Source organism: Xenopus laevis, chromosome 1S (assembly GCF_017654675.1).
Source record: "Xenopus laevis strain J_2021 chromosome 1S, Xenopus_laevis_v10.1, whole genome shotgun sequence".
Classification (NCBI taxonomy): domain Eukaryota; kingdom Metazoa; phylum Chordata; class Amphibia; order Anura; family Pipidae; genus Xenopus; species Xenopus laevis.
Genome location: NC_054372.1, coordinates 20,104,404 through 20,130,278, shown reverse-complemented (window position 1 = coordinate 20,130,278; position 25,875 = coordinate 20,104,404). Strand labels below are relative to the sequence as shown.

General features: G+C 40.2%; 1 protein-coding gene across 1 annotated transcript in view; it reads left to right on the top strand.

The window, feature by feature from the left end:
- The first annotated feature begins 625 nt into the window (after positions 1-625).
- The window catches only part of LOC108706551 (Kv channel-interacting protein 4), a 112,629-nt gene continuing 87,379 nt past the window's right edge, over positions 626-25,875 (top strand). Inside the window, exon 1 of the mRNA XM_018243067.2 lies at positions 626-1,137. Coding sequence (XP_018098556.1) covers positions 1,026-1,137 — 112 coding nt within the window. The 5' untranslated portion in view covers positions 626-1,025. The remainder of the gene's footprint in view (positions 1,138-25,875) is intronic.

Genomic DNA, 25,875 nt, shown 5'->3' with positions numbered 1-25,875 from the left:
TTGATGCGTTTTGAAAAAAACATGTTTTCTGATGACAGAATCCCTTTAAGGACAAGTATGCCATTTCTACAGTATGTAATACAGGTCTCTCCATGCTCCCACCTTCCTGATACTGCACCTACTATAGCTCCATCTGTTTGTTTTCTTATTGTAACCCTTTACATACCAAACCATTAAACTGAGCTCCAATATTGTTTGATTATTGTAACCCTTTACATATCAAACCCCATCACCCTGAATGCCAATTTTGTTTCTCATTGTAACCCTTTACATACCAAACCCCATCACCCCGAATGCCAATTTTGTTTCTCATTGTAACCCTTTACATACCAAACCCCATCACCCCGAATGCCAATTTTGTTTCTCATTGTAACCCTTTACATACCAAACTTCATCACCCCAAACGGCAAGTTTTGTTGATAATTAACCCTTTGCATACAAAAGATCATTGCCCTATTTACATCACCCTAAACTTTAAAGGGCTTGAAGAAAGACTGCATAATACCACTTGGCTTAACACAACTAATACCTTAATCAATAGCGACTTAACGTCTTCACTGCTTGGGGGTGCACTGTAATGTGCTGTAATTTGGGGATGTGATTTACTGTAAATCTATTAGTTATAAAAGTGCAATAAGATAATAAGGGAGCTGAGGGTTATCAGTGCTCACTTGTAAGGGGAGGGGGAGATATAAAACTTGCTATAAGTTGCCAGAGGCTGATGTGGTATCAATATAACCCAAGAACACATTATTTCCCAGTGGTGATGTCAAATGAGAAGGGCTGGTGGTTAAGCCAGAGCCTCTGAGAAGGATTCAGAGCTAACACAAGGCAACACCGGGAAGCATGAACTGTGCAGCTATTCCACTTATTTGGCTTCAGTCGCAGTGGTCCTTTCCACTGCCAAGGGGAGACTGCCTTTTCTATTTTTTCACGACTGCAGCCATCTGATATGCTCCTTTTCCCTGGCTATTCCATCTAATCACCTGGAAAGTTCAAACAGGAATGATTTGCCAGCCTCAAGCATGATCACAGTCGAGTGGGAGTCGGAGGGACTGCAGACAGTAGGGATCGTTATGATTATCTGCGCATCCCTCAAGCTGCTGCATCTGTTGGGCTTGATCGACTTCTCTGAAGGTAAAGTTCTTTCTTCCGCTCTGGCTGCTTTTAATTACCCCTTCCCTCATTGATTTGCAAACGGAATACTTATATCTTTTCTACTTTTTATGGAAGCATTTTTGTGAAATCAGTAGTATGTCTTCTTGTGGTTATTATGTATTTGGATACATGCCAGGGGGATTTATTTTTATTTGTATATTTATCATAAAGCAGTAATAAAAATAATAGCAGCCCTTTGGGTGTCAGGGGGAAACCCAGGGTAATTAATTGATGGTGCATTTCTATTAGTTTAAAAGTTGCAAATACTTTATGCTATACACATTATTATATGAATAGAAATATTTAATTTGGAATATAATGAGCATTAAGTCAGTTTTCCCCCTGTTGTACAGTGCATCATTTTATTAAAGGACCAGTAACAACGAATGGGTCTTGTTTTTCATTTAAATATATTGAACCGTTACGCTGCACTGTGAATTTGCATCTGAAACACTACAACATTAAATATATCATTAAGCTGCTGTGTAGCCATGGGGCAGTCATTCAAGCTACAGGAACGTGCAAAGCAACCGCACACCCTTACCTTACCCGGTAAGATTAGCTTGGTGCATGATGATGGAGGTTTCGGCCCTCCGAAGAAGCCAAAGAAGAAAATTCACCGGCACACAAGACTGCTTTGTGCAGGGTAAGCCCTTGCCATTTATTAGTGCAGAAGTGCAACGTTTTTGGGGCCATGATATGCTTGATAAAGGGGCGTGGCCCCGAAACATTGCACTTCCGCCCTAATAAATAGCAAGGGCTTACCCTGCACAAAGCAGTCTTGTGTGCCGGTGAATTTTCTCCTGCAGCCATTCAAGCTGAAATAGGGCTGTAGGGCACACACTGAAATAGGCAACAGATCAGTTGAGAATGGTTATAGTTCTTAAGTTTTAACAAACAAGGGAAAGTTGTGCTCACCACTAATTTTTAAAACCATTAGACGGGGGTGCAATGAGGATGTGACCACAAAATACATATAGTCAACTACAAGAGTCCTCTGCACTCAACCCATTATCAATATATTTAAGACAGAGACATTTTGTGAATACTGCTACTGAATAATGCCTTACCCTTTAAACAAAACAGGGATTGTTTGTCCATATGTTGCAATATATTTAAGCTGGCCAACTACGTCAAAGTCATCCCATATCTGGCCAGTCCTACGCTCAATTTTCATCTGATTCATTAAGAATTCTATTGCTTCATTATACATTTTACAAAGGGACTAAGTTTTACCTGCAGTTCTTAACTCCTTAAGTTACATTGTAAGATGAATAGGATTCTTGGCTCTCTGCATAATAATGGGCATTTGTTTCCAAGAAGTAGTTTCTATGTAGGTACTGAATGGACATATGCAAACTTTACATGTGTGTGTATATATTTATATATCTATATTTATATCTATATATATATCTATATATATCTATATATCTATATCTATCTATATATATATGATTACATTTTAAGATGTTACTGGCCCTTTAAATATTTAAATTTTGCTCAAGGGTTTTACCCCAGAAGTCTGTGGAGCATCTGCACCTGCTAACTTGGCTGTGGTTGTGTTTCAAACCAGAAAATAGTAGAGCAGGCACTAGTAAATGCAATCTTCCACTAGGCAGTAGATATAGATAAAATAGTTTATTATGTCACATATAGATACACAGCCTTACGCGTTTCGTGTTTCCAACACTTATGTTGCCTATGGGATTTGCCTTGTGGGATTTACTTCCTCCAAAGCTGTCAACTCTCTATACATTTTTGGGAGTCTCTCTATTTTCCCACCCACCATCTCAGTGTCCAGATGCTACTGTGCATGCAAAACGAGCATTCAGTGACATCATACCACATTGTATTCTTTCCCAGTGATGACACAGAGGGGGCACACCCACAATTCCCCAGCTGTTCCTACCTGCGGGCATGCAGTGAGAGGCACCGTTGGGGGAATGTGTAGGAGGTGGGCATGGAAAGCAGGATGGAATCGCTTTGCACTGGTCACTTCCAAAGATTTTTTTGCAGGGAGCAGGTGCTGATTAGTGATGGGCGACTTTATTCGCCAGGCGCAAATTCCTGGGATTCGCCGCTGGCGAATAAATTTGCGAAAATTCACCAGCGTCAAAAAAAAAATGGACGCTGGTGTCCGTTTTATGGACGCCAGCGCATTTACCCCAGCGAATTTGTGCTGAAAAAAAAAACAGACACCGGTGTAAAAAAAAGGGTGCCGGTGTCAAAAACTGACGCCGGCATCAAAAACAAGACGCAGGTGAATTTTTCACCATTTTGCGAATTTTCCTGCTAAGTGAAACTCCCCATATTCGCCCATCACTAGTACTGATTAGTTCTGCCACTGTTTGCCACTAAACAGGTGCTGACTGGCAAAGGGAAGGTATTGGCTTAAAGGTTAACCCAATGCAGCAGCAGCATGATGGCCAAGGATTTACATTACAGCCTCACAGTCCTTGGTTCAGTCTCCATCTGGACTCCCTCTGTTTGAGCAGGGTTCCTCCCATACTCCAAAACCATACCAATAATAGCGGGATAAACAAGATGTGAAGAACTGTTCAAACGCAGTGGGTTGCTGCAAACTTCAGTGCTTTATTTGTGTGAAATAAAGCACTGAAGTTTGCAGCAACCCACTGCGTTTGAACAGTTCTTCACATCTTGTTTATCCTGATTAACTTGGTTTCGTTGGACGGAAACTTTGTGACTGAACTGCTTGTTTGAATCCATTATCTCCTGCTTGAAATTACATACCAATAATAGCAGTCTGATATAGAGCAGCTTAGCGTGTGATAGGGAAATTAGACTGTAAGCTTCATCGGAGCAGGGACAATTGTAATAGAGAAGAGCAAGTCAGACATGATTCTCTACTAAAGTTGATTGATTCTCACTATGCTGACCACAGAAGGATTCAGCCCGATGCACTTGTATTGGGATGAGGCAGCACAAAAAAGTTTAAACTTTTCTAAAACATTCAGACATTTACAGTATGCACAGGAGCGTGTCTGTTTTGTCATAAGAAAAGTGAGTAAGACAAAGCTTTACTGATTTGCTACAACATGTGTAATGCTGGGATATTCTGAAATCAGCATTACTGTCCGTTCTTCTTTCATTTTGCTCTTCTCTCTTTGATTATTATTATTTTCTGCGATAATCCTGAATAGGAAGTCATCTCCCAAGGTGCCAGGCTGACACTGACTCAACAGTGCAAACTTTTAGGTTAGTGGAGCAGAAGGGCTTCAAGTTCAGATGAAGCAGAAGCTCCTGACTAAAGGATCATGAGCCTAGGTGCAGATTTTTCCAGGGCCTTTGGATCTTTTTCCTTTTTCTCTACCCCAAATACTGATGCCCTCAACCCCCACTACTTCTGTAATTCTGTGTCTTTTGGAATATGTCCATCTACAGTTGTGTGCAGACTAATAGCGGTGTGTTTAAAAAAGTGAATACAACTCAAAATTCTTATATATAATCAAAGCTTTTATTTTCATACACACAAATACATTGGGAACACTGCACATTCTATTCCAAGTCAGAATCAAAAAATCTCCTTTACAGAAAGTGAAGAAAAATGAATTTTAGGCTGTTCCAAAAAATAACAACAGTGTCTGCATTTTGCTTTACAGACTCATTCGCTGTATAAACCGAAACATTTTCCAAGATTTTGCTTTTCTTTGAATCGCTGAACTAATACTGAGTTGTATAATCAGTGTATCTGAGAACTGTTGCACATCTGTGTTACATGGAGTCCACCAACTTCTGGCACCTGTTACATTCCACTATTCTTCTGTATTTCTTGCTTTTGCCTCACAAACAGCATTTTTTATGTCACCACACAAGTTTTCTATTGAATTAAGGAATTGGGCTGGTCTCTCCATAACGTCAATCTTGTTGGTGTGGAAACAAGATGTTGCTCATTCACTGGTGTGTTTGGGTTGTTGTCTTGTTGAAACCCCCATTTCAATGGCATTTCCCTCTTCGGCATAAGGCAACATGACCTCCAAGTATTTTTTAATGTATTGAAACTGATCCATGATCGCTGGTATGTGATACATAGTCCCAACACCACAGTCTGAGAAACATCCTCATATCATGATGCTTGTGCCACCGGCTTCACTCTGTACTGTGACTTGAATTCAGTTTTTTTGGGCATTGTCTGACAAACTGTCTGTGGCCCCTAGACCCAAAAGGAAGAATCTTGCTTTCATCAGTCCACAAAATGTTGCGCCATTTCTCTTTAGGCCAATCAAAGTGTTCTTTGGCAAATTGTAAGCTCTTCAGCACATCTTTTTTTCAACAAGAGACTGTGCGGGGGTTTCTTGCCGATAGTTTGGCTTCCCATAGGCGTCTTCTAATTGTATCACAGGTAACTTTACACCTTCTTTCATCTTCCTGGAGCTGATCATTGGCTGAGACTTTGCCATTTTGGCTATTCATCTATCCATTCAAATGGTAGTTTTCAGTTTTCTTTCACGTCTTTCAGCTTTTGATTTCCATTTTAAAGCATTTGTGATCATTTTAACTGAGCAGTCTATCATTTTCTGCACTTCTTTATGTTTTCCCCTCTCCAATCAACTTTTTAATCAAAGTTCGTTGTTCTTCTGAACAATGTCTGGAACGAGCCATTTTACTCCGATTTTCAGAGAGAAATGCTTTATAATCAGCAGGCACAACATTTGCTCCTTCCTTAAATAAGGGCTGTGATTGTTTTTTTTCACAGAATGAATGAGCTCACTAATTGAACTCTACACTGCTATTATTTGGAACAATCCTCAATGAATAAATTAATGACACAGAATCAGCAGCGTGTCATGATGTTGGGTCTGTTGGGTCTCTATTACTCTACTACACCTACTAGTAAATTATTTGCTATGTAGAAATATATAATTTCTACCAAAAACGGTGGTTAATCAGATTAGTAATGTCGGACTGCTATTATTCTGAACACAACTGTATTTACTAAATTTCTAACAGACTAAAGAAACTGACTCATCTCTTTCCTTTGTTCCTTTAAACTGCCTGTCTAATAATACAGCCCTGGGATAATCCATCTTCTAGGCAGATAAAAAACGAAGGCAATCTACTTATGTATTTTATGGAAGAACTTTAACATTACTGATGGCAAGAGATATGGGATTCCTATCGGTGCTGAATGTCAGGGAGAAGCAGCAGAAGCAAATATAATCTTATAATGGAATAAAACTGTGTAGAATTCCAGAAAGAATACTACCATATTCATACTATACAACGTTTGCATTACTGAGGTGTGGAGCAGAGAGAAGATTTGGTGAGTGCCCTTTAAAAATACTGTGCTGCTTTTAGGCTTAGGAACCTATATGTATATAAGAGCCTGGGAGGACAACCTTCAGATGTCTTTATAACTTGTGGCTAGGGATGTAGCGAACTGTTCGCCGGCGAACTAGTTCGCGCGAACTTCGACTGTTCGCGTCCGCCGAATGTTCGCGAACGTCGCGCGACGTTCGCCAATATGAGTTCGCGTTCGATTCGAACAAAAATCGTTCGACCATTCGACCATTCGATTCCTTCGACCGCTAAAATCGAAGGATTTTTGTTCGAATCAAACGATCGAAGCCATTCGATTGAATGAAATCATTCGATAGAATGGCTTCGATCGTTCGATTCGAATGAAAATCGTTCAATCGAACGATTAAAATCCTTCGATCGTTCGAATCGAACGATTTTGCGGGTGTTCGAAGTTCGCAAACTGTTCGCGAACTGTTCGCATTTTTTTCCGGTGTTCGCGAACACATAAACGGCAGTTCGCTACATCCCTACTTGTGGCTAAATTTGAACCAGAGCTGCAGCATTTAGGACAGTCAGTTCAGGCGCCTATTGCTGAGAAGAAGGAGGTCCGGTGGCTAAGGAAGCAAAAGATCAAGTTACAGACCTGATAAGGCTGGAATTCTATAGAAAAAACAGTACATTATTGGTAAAACAATTGATGCCAATATTTAGTGCTTTGCGCATAGTGTACCTTTGATTAATGAACCCTTTTGTCAGTGTCAGTGATGATGTCATCAAGGGTCAGTTGGTTGCGCTTAACGAAAAACAAGTTAGCCGGAGGTAGCAGAGAATCTAAAACTCATGAATGCATGAAATAAATATGGATAAACTCATTTCTGTCTCAGCATCATCTAGAGCTTCTTGATAAAAAAGCAATTTCAAACTTTAAAGGTATACTGTCATGGGAAAAAAATGACATATTGTCAGTTTCCCAGCTGCAACAGTCATGTGACTTGTGCTCAGATAAACTTTAGTCACTCTTTACAGCTGTACTGCAAGAGTGATATCGCCCCCTTCTTTCCCCCCCCCCCCCCCAGCAGCTTAACAACAGAACAATGGGAAGGTAACCAGATAGCAGCTCCCTAACACAAGATAAAAGCTGTCTGGTAGATCTAAGAACAGCACTCAATAGTAAAATCCAGGTCCCACTGCAACACATTCAGTAGGAGAAACAACAGCCTGCCAGAAAGCAGTTCCATCCTAAAGTGCTGGCTCTTTCTGAAAGCACATGACCAGGCAAAATGACCTGAGATGCACCTACACACCAATATTACAACTAAAAAAAATACACTTGCTGGTTCAGGAATTACATTTTATATTGTAGAGTGAATTATATGCAGTGTAAACAGTGTCATTTAGAAATAAGAACTACAACATAAAAATCATGAAAGAATCCCTTTAATAAAATATTGGCATTCCTTTTTATAGTGTTTCTTGCCTGTCACTATTGTCAACTGATACGGCTGCTGATTATTTCATACACACATGCACCACTTATCGCTGCTTTGCTTTTATATCTAGAAACCTTGGGGGCCGATTCACTAAGGGTCGAATATCGAGGGTTAATTAACACTCGATATTCGACTAGGAATTAAAATCCTTCGACTTCAAATATCGAAGTCGAAGGATTTAGCGCAAATAGTACGATCGAACGATCGAAGGATAATTCCTTCGATCGAACGATAAAATCCTTTGAATCGAACGATTCGAAGGATTTTAATCCAACGATCGAAGGAATATCCTTCCATCAAAAAAAGTTAGCCAAGCCTATGGGGACCTTCGGTAGCTTTTAGATGGCGAACTAGGGGGTCGAAGTTTTTTTTAAAGAGACAGTACTTCGACTATCGAATGGTCACATAGTCGAACGATTTTTACTTCAAACCCTTCGATCCGAAGTCGTAGTCGTAGTCGAAGGTCGAAGTAGCCTATTCGATGGTCGAAGTAGCCCAAAAAAAACTTCGAAATTCGAAGTTTTTTACCTTCGAATCCTTCACTCGAAGTTAGTGAATCGGCCCCTTGGTGTTAGAAAGCAGTTTCTTTCTTACACAACGTAAAAGCCATGAAAGGCCCACCTCTCCATTACTTTGTAGACTTACATTTTCCCATCTTTCATCATCCATTATTCTTTACATCACCTTTTCTATTCATATTCATAAAGTTCTCCTAATTTCCATTGCTCGTCCAATGCTCCCCAGGAAGCATCACATATAAAGAATGTCTGCTTTAAATTAATATTCCACTTTTACGGAAAGCCGAGGAGCCCCCAGCTGGGATCAGAAATGACTCGCTTTTATCATCCTGATGCATCATTCCATGAAACTCACAAATCACTCGGGTCTTTGCCAGTGATCGCAGTAAAATTATTAAAGGGCATGTAAAGGCAAAAAAATAAAATCCCATTTTTACTTTCTTTAATGAAAAAGAAATCTATTTCCAATATACTTTAATTAAAAAATGTGAACAATTTTTATAAGAAAACTGACTGTATGCAGTGACGGCCCTAACTGCTGAGCAGGGAAACAATCATACTTATGAACAGCAGGGGGAGCCGCTGCCTTACTTCCCAGCCATGCAGAACTCAAGCAGCTTTGTTTGTTTCCCTGTAAAGTAGTCGGTGACTGTGAAGAGATTTGTATTGGATTTTATTTTGGCTTTACACCCCCTTTACTATTTCCAACTCCAGCTGCAGTGACAAAGATCATGGAGCCAGATTTAAACAGATAACTGGGATTCTATTTGGAAGATTTGGTGCTGCAGCCACTGGTTCTCCAGAGTTGGGGAAAGTTTGTATTAAACAATATAAAAACTATAAAATCCACATTAGATTACATGACAACACAGGACCCAGTGCAGTCTGTGTATTCTGATTATTAATCAGTCTTGCTGTATCGGCTTCTGGCAGATATTTGAGTTTTGCTGTTTTGATAATTTATGACAATCCCTAAGCAGCTCAGACCACACTGAGCATGTGCACAGTCTTGGTCTTGCAAAGATGTTTAACAAAATTACAAGATGGTGACCCCCTGTAACCAACTTTAAAAGCATAAATTATTTGTTTGATTAGGCTTGTGGTGCAGTAAGTTCATGTTTATGTTTAGTAAATGTTGGCACCAGATCAGTAAAGATTCTAGAGGGCACTATTGTTAGTGTCAATGTTGGACGTGAAACTCTTCCTCTTTTAAAAGGCTAATCTGCCAATCCCTGCAAAACTAAATCCACACCAGAATATAATATACATATCCCTTTTCACGACAACAGGGGATCTATTACTGTCTGTGCCTTAGCAATTCCAGAAAGTATATTTATATGTTGAAGATATGAAAGCGCCTTACAAAGCCTTACAAAACAATATACATTTTCTTATAAATCAATATTTAAATAATATTTTCCATGGAACAAAATGCTAACAATATTTTATGGATGTAGATCATAATGGGACATCATCACTAAAAGTAGATCTCACATTAGTAAAGTATGGGAACTCCTGTGCTAGAGTAATAAGGGACCCAAGAGCACTTTCTCATAAATGACTGTCCCAAATTAGCAGATCTTTAGTCGATTGGGTCATCAACACGTTGGGCTAAATCAGGACAATCTTTTTGTTTGAGCCCCATGTTAAAAATTGCATCATAATGTGGGGCCTACAGAGATCCATCAAGAGAAGACCACATCAACATACTAATGCGCACCTCGCCCAGCAGGATTTTCAGAACTGCTGTATACCTATAGGGACAATATTTGGGCAGGTATTGATTGTGCACGTCCTCTTGGGACCCCATGCATGGGTCAATATGCTACAGAGTTGCCAGGTTTTTTTTGGCGCTCTATCATCATCATAAATCCAGGAGTATTTTTTTGTAATTTATTGAATGAAAATTATTTATATCATTATTATAATTATTTGTTAATATAAACTATAGTAGTGTTTCTGAAGCAAATAGGCCAGTTTTACCAGAACAGAGCAACGGGGCATTGTATTGCCAATACTTTAAAGGAACAGTGACGGAAAAATTGAAAGTGTTTTAAAGTAATGAAAATGTAATGTACTGTTGTGTTGCAGTGATAAAACTGCTGTGTTTGCTTCAGAAACTCTACTACAAATTATATAAACAAGCTGCTGTGTAGCCAATTAAGCAAAGGATACACAGTAGATAACAGATATATTATGAAGAATCCCATTGTATACTACAGAGCTTCCCTTAGAGCCAAAGTGCTGTGAACTGAACCTTGTCCTTAGTTGCACTAACACACTGCTGGAATTGGCGCTACAGTATTCACACTACATGCTACAATGACATCCCACAATGACAGCATTTCTATGTGCCAAAGGTTTGGTAATTTTTTTGCACCTACCACTTTCCTTCTATCAGTTGATGGGGGTTCTGGCTACTAAGAGTTACATCTTGTGTGGCATTAAATTGCAGTGAGTAAGTGTTAAATAGTAGTGATGGGAATGATGCCTATGATAATCAAAATAGAATCACCATAGTGTGTAGGTGATTATGGCAGTAAAGGCTAACATTCAATCTACCCAGAAGCTAACATGAAGCACTGGATAGAACATGTGTGTGTGTGTCTATATATATATATATATATATATTGAATAATCCAGTTCATATTGTATACTGTCTTTAATAAAGATTAGTCTTTTGAAGTTAAACTTCCAGCAAATACACTGTTCCTAACATAGTACTTTGCAAGTTCTACACTAAAGAGAAGAATTGAGCTTCAGACACTATTTCAGTGAGTCTGCTGATGACAAATTAGTAGACTTTTTAGCACCAAACGAATGTAAAAAAATTTTTTTGTATTTGCCATTTCAGCCTGTGATAAATGTCTTCTGCTGCCGGCTCTGTATGCGCGGGTTGTTTGTACAGCAAGCTTCGAGTGCGGCTCAGCCTCCCAGGAACAATAACTGTTCAATGGAGATTTACTGATATCAGGCTGTTCTTGACGTGTGGGGCTCAACAGTTATCTCACTTTTCCTATTTGCACCAAAAAAAGAATTGATAACTGCAAAGCCATATATTTATATGTATATTCATTTATCCATTTTGAGACCTCAGAAATCCTTAAAGCGTGAGTATATCTCCTGCTCTGTTCTGCCTGTCCTATGCTCCCTGTATGTGTCATACTCTGCTTGCCCAGTGCTGTTGGGGTGTGCCATTCTCTGCTTGCGCAGTGCTGCTTGTGTGTGCCATTCTCTGCTTGCCCAGTGCTGCCTGTGTGTGCCATTCTCTGCTTGCCCAATGCTGCTTGTGTGTGCCATTCTCTGCTTGCCCAATGCTGCTTGTGTGTGCCATTCTCTGCTTGCCCAGTGTGCCATTCTCTGCTTGCCCAGTGCTGCTTGTATTTGTCATTCTCTACTTGCCCAATGCTGCTTGGGTGTGCCATTCTCTGCTTGCCCAGTGCTGCTTGTATTTGTCATTCTCTACTTGCCCAATGCTGCTTGGGTGTGCCATTCTCTGCTTGCCCAGTGCTGCTTGTATTTGTCATTCTCTACTTGCCCAGTGCTGCTTGGGTGTGCCATTCTCTGCTTGCCCAGTGCTGCTTGTATTTGTCATTCTCTACATGCCCAGTGCTGCTTGTGCGTGCCATTCTCTGCTTGCCCAGGGCTGCTTGTGTGTGCCATTCTCTGCTTGCCCAGTGTGCCATTCTCTGCTTCCCAGTGCTGCTTGTATTTGTCATTCTCTACTTGCCCAGTGCTGCTTGGGTGTGCCATTCACTGCTTGCCCAGTGCTGCTTGTGCATGCCATTCTCTGCTTGCCCGGTGCTGCTTGTGCGTGCCATTCTCTTCTTGCCCAGTGCTGCTTGTATTTGCCATTCTCTACTTGCCCAGTGCTGCTTGTGTGTGCCATTCTCTGCTTGCCCTACGCTACCTGTGGAATGTAAGCCTGTTAGAGGTTTGTTCTGTTTTTTTTTTTAAAATTTGGAAATTGTTGTTAGGGGCCCCTAAGGTGTTTAATCATGTCTTGGGGGTTGTTGTATTATCCACAGGGGAGGATGAGGCATATGGATTTAAGGTTATGTTTTAACATGCCTTCAATTTTTCACATATGAGTTATGAGATATTCCTGCAGTGAGCACCAACCATTTGGTGTACTACCACCATTAATGCGAATATGATTTTAAAAGTACTTATGGTCCAGTGAGTGTGGTTTACAGTGGGTGTGGTTTACAGTGGGTGTAGTTTACAGTGGGTGTGGTTTACAAGGGGGAGTATTCAACACTGACATTATCGGCCCTCCACCATGTAAACCAGAAAAATTTCGGCCCTCGGTACCATAGAAGTTGGATAGCCCTGGTTTAGAGGTTGCTGAAGCAATTTGTATATAAGAGCAGGTAAAAACTTGAACTTGAACCTCTTTTTGGGTCATCCTATTGTATATGTTATATATATATCCATTTTCATAGCATGCTACAGAATGATCTAAACTAACAGCAAGATTGTTGATACCTTATTACATCTGGACGGCAGCCCTTCCTCTCCCTGCGGAGTGATTGGGTTTTGGCAGGCAATAAGATCTCCTGTCTATCAGAGCTGAGCACAGCAGCAAGCCATGCACGTGAGAAAGAAATGGCACTCTGGAGTAAAGAAACAAGAATGCATGCAGACAGAAGGGTAGAATATGTATTCAGCACATAGTAAGCAAATATAATTCTAACCAGCTTTCCAAATACTTTAAAGAGATTGTTCACCTCTTAGTTAACTTTTAGGATGATGTAGAGAGTGATATTCTGAGACAATTTGCATTTGGCTATTTGAAAAGGAGAAAAAGCTAGTAAAAAGCCCCCGCACTCTCAAATGAATTAAATTAATTATCTAAATTATACCGTGAACCAATCAATTAATAAATATAAAGTGCTTGTGCTGATAAAGAAAAAACTTGCTTGGTTAATTAAAACCTTCTAATAAGTTTAATTGAATATTAAGCAATAAACAAACAACAAGTTCAGAAAAGCATGGAGTTGCTTTTTCTGTGTGTTAAAAAAATAGCTAGTGCCGACTTGTTATTGATTTATATACTGAGTTTATAAACTATTGATTCAAAATTTCAATGAGTTATAAAGTGCAAGTGCTAAATTAATTACAGTCACCGACTGCGTGTGGTTCAAAATAGATAATATTATGCAAGTGCCAGTGCATTATATAATCAAAAGGTTGGTTTTAATTAACTAAGCAAGTTTTTTCTTTATCAGCACAAGCACTTTATATTTATTAATTGATTGGTTCACGGTATAATTTAGATAATTAATTTAATTCATTTGAGAGTGCGGGGGCTTTTTACTATCTTTTTCTCATTTTCAAATAGTCGTTAACAGTAATTCACGCCTCCGACTCTCCACGAGGTAATAATTAAACTTAAAACACTGCCTTCCTTCTTTGTATTTTTATTATTTGCATTTGGCTTTTATTTTTATTATTTGAGGAGTTATTTAGCTTTTATTCAGCAGCTCTCCAGTTTGCATTTTCGGCAATCTGGTTGCTAGGGTCCAAATAATCATAGCAACCATGTATTGATTTGAATAAGAGACTGGAATATAATTGAGGGTCTGAATAGCAATGTAATAAAAATCGCCATAACAATACATTTGTAGCCTTACAAGCATTTGGTAGGGACAGTGACCCCCATTTGAAAAATGGAGTCAGAAGAAAGAAGGCAAATACAGGTATGGGGCCTGTTATTCAGAATGCCCGAGAACTGGGGGTTTCCAGATAGGGGATTATTCCATAATTTGGATCTTCATACTTGAAATCATGTAAATATTAAATAAACCCAATAGGCTGGTTTTGCCTCCAATAAGGATTAATTATATCTTAGTTGGAATCAAGTACAAGATACTGTTTTATTATTACAGAGAAAAAGGAAATCATTTTAAAAAATGTGTATTATTTGGATAAAATGGAATCTATAGGAGACTGCCTTTCCACAAATTCAGAGCCTTCTGGATAACGGGTTTCCAGATTTCCCATACCGGTAATTCACAAACTATAAACAATAAATAGTTATTGATATATTGAAAACGTTACTTAGAACTTGCTATTCTATAACATACGAAAAAAGTTATTCTCTGCAGTACTGTTTCTGATAACTGTAAGGGTCGAGGCATATGCTCACATTCGGGAGATTAGTGGCCCGGCGGCAAATCTCCTCTTCTTCGGGGCGACTAATCTCCCCGAACTGCCTCCCGCCAGCTAGAATGTAAATCGCCGACGGGATGGCACTTCATTTTCCAAAGTCGCCCGAAGTTGCCTCACGAGGAAACTTCTGGCGACTTGGGAAAACAAAACTCTCCAAGTGCTATCCCGCCATCGATTTATATTGTAGCCGGCGGGAGGCAGTTCGGGGAGATTAGTCGTCAGGAAGAAGAGGAGATTTGCTGCTGGGCAACTAATCTCCCTGAATCTGAGCATATGCCCTGACCCTAAAAATGTAGCAGAAGCCAGCTAAAAAACATTTGACTAAGCATGCAGACCACTGTAGGAACTGGTGTCTTAGCCAGTGAAGAGACAGCTTCTGCTACCTTGTTTCAGCAGTCTGAACCAGCAGCTCTCAGCAGAAATGACATTTGCAAATGACTTTAACATCATAAAAAATTGCGATTGGAAATATTTCATTAGGCAAAGGTTTATTTTGGGAGTCTCTGAACATCACATTGGCTAATACCAGGGCTCATCAAAGCTACTTATGCAGTTGGCAGTTTTACTTAATTATTTTCTGTATGAGCAAATACTGTTTGTCGGAGGAAAAATATGGTCCCAGGCCTCCAGGTGTTTATAACAATTCATTTCATCCCCCTGTTGGGCACTTGATCTTCATAAGAATCCCCCACACTTTATAGGTCATTATTATTGATATACCACCTAACAAGTGCCACCTCCTGTTTTAGGTATAAAAGATGTTTGCTTAAGGAAAGCATAATGACCAGCTTAATCCTCTTTCTCCTAGGCCAGGGGATTATTAATCAAACTAATTGGAGTTAACAGGGAGTTTGGGAGATAGTTCTTCATCTGCTCACATCAATGCATAATAAATAGCCCCCCTTAGATTCTATTATAGGTTCCTGGTTTTTTTTAGCTGAGCGCAGTTGAATCCATTGCTTGTAGTTCTTTTGGCAAAGTGACAACATCGGGAGGAGTCTCCCTGTTCCATTGCTTTATTTTTTACAGTAAATTTCACAGACTTAGGGGCAAATTTACTTACCTCCGAAGTTGCGCCAGCGTTGGCTTTGCCGCACTTTGCCTGCACTTCGCCAGGCGTAGATTCGCCAGGGCTGCGCAAATTCACGAAGATCCGAAGTTGAGCACAAGTTACCGATTGTTTGCGAAGTTGTGCTAGCGATGTTACGATGAACGGTTCGCAGTTACGCTAGTGATGCCTAATTTGCATACGGCGCCAAGTTAAAGTAGAATGGACGTATATGTTGCAGCAAATACATTACACTACACAAGCCTGGGAAACCTTAATAAAATAAAATAGAGTTGTTATATTGCCCTACACATGAGCCCAGTGTATAGTTTATGTGCCATATGTTAGCAAATATAGGGGGGAAGGAGGGTACCCTCAAAAAATTTTACGATCTTTTTCAGCCTATCGCCCTTAAAAAAGTAAAAGACGCCAGCGTTTTTTGGGACTTAGAAAAAAATTTAAACTTATTTTGAAGCAAGTCCTATCTACTCTATTGCACTTCAACTGGTCTGAGGTGGCGAAGTAAAGTCTGGCGCAAGAGTCAACATTCACGAAAGTTCACAACTTAGTGAATTAGCGTATTTAGGTCCCTTCGTCAGAGCGCAACTTCGCCTGGCGTTTGGGTGCAAAGTAATGCTAGAGTAGGTCCAATTCGCTAGTGAATTTATGCCTGTTTGTAAATCAGTGAATTTTCACTAGTGTTAGCCACGTCGCCCTTTAGTAAATTTGCCCCTTAGTTTTTAGATATCTGATATCAGAGTGTACAGACTGCTGTTGTTTAGCGCTGCGAGGGATACCAAGTAATGTCTTGAATAGGCATGGATTTGTGACAAATTTCCACGTTTCGCCACCCGTGAATGGTTTCACAAAACTGCGGAGTATATTCTGTGGCGAAAAATTTCACAGCGGTAAAGAAAATTGATGCACGTCAAAATTGCCAAATATAGAATGGGCCCTATTTAGCAAAGTCAGGGGGACACAACAAATATCTAAAGCCAATAGAGCATTAGCAGAAAGATTAGCTGCAGCAACAAGAAAAGCTATACTACAAGAATGGCTTTCTCCCACCTCACCATCTATAAGCTTGGTTAAGAACAAGCTACATTTCCTATTTCATATGGACTGGCTGGAAGCTTCCATAAATAAAAATACCCATACTGATAAGTTTTTCAACACCTGGACCTCCTACATCTTAAGCCTTTTGTCTGACATTAGACAACTTACAATCTCTACTTTTCAATACACCCCGTGTTATGACTTAGAATGCCTACGTGGCACCAACCCGTTAGTCTTAGCAACAATGACTCCTGCATAACAAAATCGCAGCTGCCTCCCAGGACTCCTCAACTCTTGGGCGACTATGGATATCCCACGCTCAATACATCGAAGGGAAAAACAAAAAAAAAGGGGGCATGTTTAACTCTAAATAATCTTATTGTTCGTTTTGTTTTTATTAGTTAAAAAAAAAGGGAATATCCAGCACCTATTCCTTTAGATGTAGTGGTGGCTATAGAGATATGAATGCCACCACCTCATCCGAACACATCTTACAGCTCAACATGCTTTAAATACGCTTAAAGAAATGACAATGTGCACTTTCTTGTATAAACCAACACTTTATTGGACAAATGTCTATATGCAACATTGAATGACAAGACTGTATTGTTACGAAAGTGAAATAACTTGTTTGTTTATGCTGGGTTTCCAATAAAAAAAACAATGTTAAAAAAAAAAAATTGCCATGCGCAAAATTATTCGAATGCCCATTGACCTCAATGCATTTTGTGAATTTTTCACCGTTTCACAAATGTTTTTCACAAAATTTTTGGCGCATCGAAATGAGACAGGTTCGCCCAGCACTAACCAAAACTTGCCTCCAAACCAGGAATTGAAAAATAAGCAGCTGCTTTGAGGCCACTGGGAGCAACATCAAAGGGATTGGTGAGCAACATGTAGCCACTGGTTGGGGATCACTGGTCTACTGTAGATGGGTCGATGGATAAAGATGATAGATAGATAGAGATTACAAAACTAGAACTTTGGCCAAACATGATGGCTGAGTATCACTGGAAAGGTAATGCAAAAAATCTACAGGGCCATTAGTCCCACAATCGATGGCATCTACTCTATATATATTTCTCTTTTATAACAATAAAGCTTTTTTTCCTATAAGAAAAGGCGATTACAAATGGAGCTGAGTTTAATTAAAGCATCTGACACACCCCTTTTTTTAAATTGAAATTAAAGGAAACAAATTTGTCAGAAGCATTAATTTTGTCTCGCCTGTAGGCCATATGGGACATCATGATTGGTTATGATGCCAACCTTTTGTTCTATAACCCTCTCCACTTCCACAGCAGCCCTGCAGTGTGATAGTATAGTGATCTTACCTGGTGGCCTAGTGGAGGGACGACAGGGACCCCTGCTGCCCCCTCGGCGGGGACGCCCGCCGCGCTGTGTGGCCTCTGCCAGTAGGCCGCAGACGGCTGCTCAGTAGGGCGCGCGGCACGCTGATGACTCATTTAAAGGCGCTGGCATGATGATGTCAGCGCACAAGGACTTGAAATTCAAAAAGTATAAACAGCCTAATAGGGCTTCCAGACCTTGCCCGTTATAGGAGTTTTTTTCCTGGTGCTATTTGAGCTTTTGCTAATCTGTTTGAACCTGTTTTGATCCCTGTTGTGACCCCTGCCTGGCTTTTGACTATTCTGACCTCTGGATCCTGACCCTTGCCTGAATACAGACCACCTCTTCTGCTTAACCCCTGTGATAAACTTCCTGGTTTAACCCTTGCCTGCCTGACTACGTTTATTCTCTGCCTGCCCGACCCAGCCCGATCTGACTACTCTATTTAACGTCTTGTACCACGATCTTCTGCCCAAAGACTTTTCCTACAGTTGTGCCCCTCTGCCTGTCTAGAACCCCTCACCATGCACCTCTCGTTTTAAGACTTGGCGGCATCTGAGTAGCTGAGGGCTCCTCCCGAGGCCAAAGACGGCTGCTACAGGCAGAAGCACGAGCCGAGACCAGGGTGCTTGGCATTTGTTCTAGATTCAGGGTTCCAACCGTTACAGATAGGTTTTCTGCCCTTGGGTTAGATACAATTAGTGCCAACAAAACCAGCTACTGCTTTGATTAATTATATCCTGGCAATGCCTTTGCTTTGAATGATCAAAGCTAATGGCCCAATGGGCGAACTGGGCTCCTCATTCTAACCTCATAGGAAGAAAACACTGAAATACTGTGAGTGTCAGGGTAAACATTGAAATGTGGTCGGCATGCACTATTGACACATTTTATGGCTATTGGTTGCCTCTGCAAGGGTTCACAAGTAAATTTTACAACTGTTACTCCCTTGGGTACATTCCTTCTTGTAGGCACTTGTAGGTCACACAGTTGTATATTAGTCCAATTGCTTTTAGCCTTGAATTTAATTCTAAGAACTGCTGTCTAAAAGATCCTAAAGATGGGCACCCATGGTCTACACATGTGCAGACCTTTGGTATATGTGGCGATATATGGAGATATGGGAGGAGAGAATTTTCCCTGGGTCACCATACCCATGTTTTATATTATTCCAGTGTGGAACCACTTGCTACAACACCCCCTAATGATTACATTTCCATAGGAAACAAGAGAAGAGCACCACCAATGGGGAAATATTTGATTGAAAATTCTGAAACAACCCTACACATACATACCCTTTAAATAATAGAAGCCCTGTCTGGACTTTTAGGTGTATAAATATGACTTTCATGGAAAAAAAAAACCATATCCAATGTCTAGGAGACAGGGCAATATTTACACAATGTGGGATGGACTTGTTTGGGGCAGAGAATTGGAAGAAAAGGAAACTATTGGACATGCGCTCTAGGCAGAACAGTCCGAGTTACAATGTATTTGCAGTTGGCTGTCGAGAAAACAGAAACCATCATTAACTGGCACAGAAGGGAATAGCACTGGTGAACTGATAGGAAAGGCAATGGGAACAGATAAGGGATGGAACTAATTTGTTACTGGAGCTTATCACTGCATCCCTTAATTCATTCAGTGTATTCAAACAGCATTGTAAATGCACTGTGTCTGCTCATTCACATAAAAGATATATTCAGAAATGCCATTTTACTCCATCCTATCAATGAGATAAATATCTAGAAAACATTTAAATGCAATGTCGTGTTTTTATTATCATATAGTGTATGGCTTCTTGAGAGTCATTGTAGCCCCTGTGCACTGCAGGTAGAGCACGCCTGGGATTTGGGATGGAAAAGGGCTTCATTACTGGTCATGGGGGAGGAGGATGAAATAAAAATGTCAAAGATATATACAAATTAACAAAAAAAAAAGTAAGAAGTTTTCTTACATGCCCTGCACATTGTCACAAACGATAACATTCGCAATCTCCCTTCCATTGTCGGAAGTGGGTCGCTAAACAGTTTCCGGGTTCACAAATGCTATTTTAAAATTGTACAAAGGAATTTTTTTTTTGCTCAGACGTTCTCCTTGCAAATAGTTTTTCGTTACTAACTTTTATTACAACCCCCCTTACTGTAACTCTACTGCATAAATTCATTTGTATCCCTTTAAACCACAATATGGATCATCTTTTTTTTCCACCAGTGATATATATCTGTCATATAAAAGCCACCATCAGACTCTATCATAATCTACTCATACAATCATGGTTGGACTGGGCCAGCGGAACACGGGGAAAAAAAACAGGTGGGCCACCGGCCCAGACCCGCTATTGCCGATTTCCCTAACCTGCCTACCTGGCCCTGATCCTGGGGGCTGATGGGAGTTTGTGGCTGAGGCCGGGGGCCAGGGAGGGGGTGTGGGGTTTGCTTTCATTGTTCGACCTGCAGGTAGCTGAAAAAGTCAGTCACTGATTGGTTGCTATGAGCTTCTACCCAGGTGCAAACTTGCCCAGTGTTTATAAATAAGTCCCTCTGAACTGATGGTAATGTGGTCAGAGAGCACTCTGAATAAGTTTACGTACTTTATTGGGTTGACCATTTTTTTTTTTAAGATTTTATTTTTCAACTTTAAAAAAAACAAAACATTACATACATTTACAATAAAGGAAAGAAACAAAACAAAAGGAAAGAAATAGAAGAAAAAGACAGACAGTGAGGGAAGGAGATAGACCAGACCTTGAATATAAGTGAAGCCATGTACCCCATATAGCATTGAATCCCTCTGGGCAGCCTCTAGCTAGGTAGCTGAGTTTCTGGCTCAGGAAGGAATCATTCACTTGTTTTTGCCAGAATCGTAGGGTGTTGATCCCCTGTGATTCCCAGCAAGCAGAGTTCTGGGCAACAAATATTTGGAATGGTAAGCTTCTCATTAATATACCGAAGAATCTCCCTCCAAAACCTCTGAATTGTTGGACAAAACCAGAAAACATGGAACATGGAGCCTAAAGCATCTCTGCATTTAGGACATTGATCAGATTTTTGGAAGGCCTGTATAACCGTTTTTATAGCTGGAGCAATGGCATGGTAAGGGGAAGCTCCTCGATAGGGAAGTTTAGCAAGGGCTTCAAAAGAGCCTACTGTAGCAGCCTCGAGGACCACAGCTGGGTTATTGAAAACAGAAACCATCCACCAGTGGGCATATACCAGCTGTGAAGTCCGAAAGTAGAGCCTGAGGTTGGGCAGAGCTAGTCCCCCCCGCAGAGAGGGGCGCTTGTAGTAATTTAAAGCTTAAACGTGGATGTTCCCCTACCCAAAGGAACCCTCTAATTATTTTATCTATCCTGGTGAACCACTGCTCCTGGGGGGGGTCACGGGAGAATTATGCAGAAAATACAGAAACTTGGGAAGAAGAATCATTTTAAAAATATTTATCCTACCAGGGAGGAAGAGCGGTAGATTTTGCCAAATTGAGACTGTTATTTAGTGCATGCATTACAGGGTTCAGATTCAATTGTTCATATCTATCCATATCCATGTGTATTATTACTTGATATACACCTGAAGCTGAAAATATCATCAGTCATAGCCACGGGGGGAGGGGATCTATAGGAAAAATAACTGACAGCCTGATTAATCTTAAATTCCGAATATTGGCCATATTTAGAGACCACCTTTAAAAGATTATATAGTAGCAAGTAGTCAGCACAACGATTATCAAACTCTGTGATGTCAGTGCACGAAACTTCAATGGCCACTTTCCATTGGAATCATCTTGGGTAGAAGATTTTAAAACAGCATCACCATACTTTTCTTATTTCTCAAAAGCCTTTAATAATGCTTAGGGGCATCATAGCAACGTTTCAGGACTTGCGGCCTTTTACCAAGCTTCATAAAAAAAGGCTGCAAGGCCTGAAACTTTGCTGTGATGCCCCTAAGCATTATTAAAGGCTTTTAAGAAATAAGAAAAGAATGGTGGTGCAGTTTCAAAATCTTCTACACAACTTTAAAAGATTCTCTAAGGCCTAGGTATAATAACATGTTATCTGCATAAACTGAAATTTTTTCAGTTATGTTCCCTATGCATAGGCCTTCTATTTCCTCATTTGTCCTAATCTGGATGGCATGGGGTTCCATGGCTAGGGCAAAGAGCATTGGGGAGAGGGGACAGCCTTGTCAGTGCCCCTCTCCATACATACCCTTTCTGACAGCCTCCCATTTACTAATATTCGACCATGTCAAAGGCCTTTGCCGTGTCTAGGGACACCACTATTCTGCTCCTCCAGGTTATCATGTTGGATAGTCAAATTAGTATATAGGTGCCTCAAGTTCAAACTGTATCTGTAGCTTTAGTGGGCATAAAGCCTGTTTGATCTGAATGGATCAGCTCTGGTACTACCAGCTTGAGCCTATTAGCAGCTAGGACTTTGGCGAAAATCTTCACATTAGAATTGAGTAAGGATATAGGGCTATATGACTCACAACTATTTGGGGGTTTGCCTGCCTTAAGGATTAATGTAATTTAAGCATCATAACATGACTCAGGTTAGCCCCATTAAATAATGTTGGCAATTGGGATTCCGTTGGGGCCAGGTGCTTTATCAGGGGGGAATCTATTGATTGCTTTTTTGATTTCATCTATATTAATATCTGCTTCTAGCTGCTCTGCCAATTCTAGAGGTACCCCTGAAAAATCTATGGCATCCACATAGTCGGATAAACCCTCTAAGGAGACACATGGAGGGGGTTTCTACTGTATGTCAGCTGGAAGTATTTTCTGAAGTGTTCGGTCACCTGATCGGGATCCATGATCTCATCAGTTCCATTATTTACACGTCTTATCACGGTTGGCACATCTCCTTTAGTTGACAATGCAAATAATTCCCTTCCTTGTCTCCTTTATCATACCAGGCTGCTGTTCTGTAGAGTTCTCTTTGTGAGTATTTCTCCGTTAGGAGTAGGTCAATGTCTCTTGCTGCTATTTGCATGGCTATTATTCTCAGACTGATTTAACGCCAGCTCTGCTTTTGCTTTAGTTAGCTCATGTCGTGCAAGAGAGAGAGCTTGTTCCCCCTCCCGCCGTACTGTTGCAATAAGGGAGATATAGGAGCCCCTGGCACAAGCCTTTCCAGCATCCCACACAACCCTATTCTCTGCAGTCAACTGGTTTAATTCCCAATATTGTTAGCCGAGGAAGAAATTGCTCACCTACTCTAGAGTTAGCTATCCACTTTGGGGGCAACCTCCATTGGCCTCTGGGCCCTTGCTGGGTCCCTCTTAATGACAATAGTAGAGGGGCATGGTCAGAACACATCCTAGTCAGAAATTTTATATTATCAACATAGGAGAGCAGATCACCTGTGCCAAGACACAAATCTATACGTGACAATGCAGACAAGCCCTGTGACATCAACCCAGTTAGCAAAGGTTTTCATGTCATGGGCAGATGGGTGTAGCCTGTCTAAAACTGTATCCATTACAAGATTAAAGTCACCTGCCCATATCATAGGGAAGTTACTCAATTCAGCCATTTTTTGAAGGATATCTTTTAGTTCCTGGGTGTCTGCTGGAGGAGGCAAATACATATTAACTATTAAATAAATTGTGCCAGCAATTTGGCCTTTTCGGATTAGGTATTTGCCGCCTCTATCAGTAATTGGTTTCTCAAAATTAAAGTTTAATTAACTAATTAAATTAATACATTTTTTAATTAAGATAGCAACCCCCCTAGAGTAGGTTGAACAGCATGGTAGGCTGCCGAGACCCAGTTTTGTTTAAGATCCCAAACTCTTTGTCCAACCAAGTGAGTCTCCTGCAGCAATATAATATCTGCTCCAGATTTTTTGGCAGTATCTAGGATTATTGATCTCTTGATCTTATGGTATGAATTTAATATTCTATCTATTAAAATTCTATCTTATGATAGAAATTTAATATTGTAATGAGCCATTTATTTTATTACAGAGCCATCCATGCTGCACATACAGGAAACTGCCCATGTGTCACCATTCCCATGTACCAAGTAGTTTTCAATTGTATATTGGTTGAGAGAGATGGGTTTAAGTCTCTGCTGCGGACTCCCAGCAGCATGTAACCTGGCTTGACCATTCTTAGTGCAATCTAAGTATGTATACAAATATACAAATACAAATCACTACGTAACACTAAGTTATAATATAACTAAAAATCAACAAGTAAACGGAAGCAATGTATAAAAATAGCAGCCCACTATAATCAAATAGCTGGCTAACTGAAGAGCACTGCTGGAGGCCTCATAACAGCAACCGCTCTTGTCTCCGCTTTCCAAGATGAAAAATAGGACTGGAATGTTGTTTCCTTGATACTACAATCACTCCCGCTGGCCTAAAAAGAGCTGCCAAATTATTAGGATACACTGTTCCATTTGCAAACTAAAGTGGATGATGCTATTAGCCGGCAAGAGTTGGACTCCTACAGGAGGCTCCTCTAAAAACTATTAGTCTTACCAAGGTCAGAGGTGTATAAGGTGGTGAATGCAAAGTATTTTGAAATCTGATGGGGGGGATTATTTAAGTAGCAATACAAGGATGCAGTGGAAACATGAAAAGAAGCAGTTAGACTGGAAATGCCAGGGGCCACCAGAAATCTATAGACCACACGCCCCTTCTGCAAACTACTTTTCCTCCTCTCCTCACTTAAAAGGATCTGGTATAGTTTTAAATTACACTGTGTACATGAACAATCATTCATTCTACCATTTGAAATTGTATTCTTGAACAAAGAAATCAGTTTTTAGCTGTGATATTTGTGTATAGGCAGCCATCTCGATAATTGTGTCTAGTCATTAGCACTTCATGATGGAACTACTTTTTCAGATAAGCTATTGTTTATGCTATTCCATGTAATTGAAGGAGTCATGAATTTGGTTAGCTGGACTTTTTAATATTTTTACTATTGTTTTCTGTCGTACCAGTTGGAGCATTTTAGCAATGCAGGTGTCAGGGAGCTGTTTTCTGTCCCCTTCCCATTGTTACGCTGAAGGACTGCAGGTGGAAAAAAATAGGGTGATAATATCACTCCAACTTGCAGTGCAGCAGTAAAGAGTGACCGAAGTTTATCAGAGCACAAGTCACATGACTGAGGGCACCTGGGAAGCTGACATGTCTAGCCCCAGGTCAGATTTCAAAATCAAATATCAAAAAATATGCATGCAAGCGACTATATTATATATGAAGGTATCATAACATACACATAAAAACAATATGGTACATTTGTAAATTAGTGCCTGTGTTTATTTTTATGCACTTTTATTCTATTTATCTTTGAAGCCTTATCAGCTACATTTCCTGATGCACTAGACAATTGCGCAGTTATTCATCCACCCCATGGTGCTAGGTAACAAATGCTGTCTGTATGGCTAATATTATACACCCAAAGTCTGGAAGCTCAATGCAGTGACCTAATTGTTAACTCCTGTTTCATTTATTAGATGCTGCTTCCTATTGGTTACTGTGCTTTAGGGTGCCAAATAAATATACATGCGCACATTCAATTACCATTGAATATTTTAATTTTAATGTGTGTTATTTTGGTTTTAATACATTTTTTGTGTCTCGACATTTCAACAAATAGTCTTATTCTGCCAGTGATATTTTTTCAGTGATACACCTGGAGCCAGTAGGATATTTTATAAAGGATGGACTTTATTGCCTTGAAGCATTTAATGTTCCCTTCCTAAGAAGTTTGTACTGTCACTTACGATGAAGTGAACTGTTCCCATTGGTGCATGAGATTAATACAATGAATGGTTACAGTGTATTCAGAAATTCCTAGAA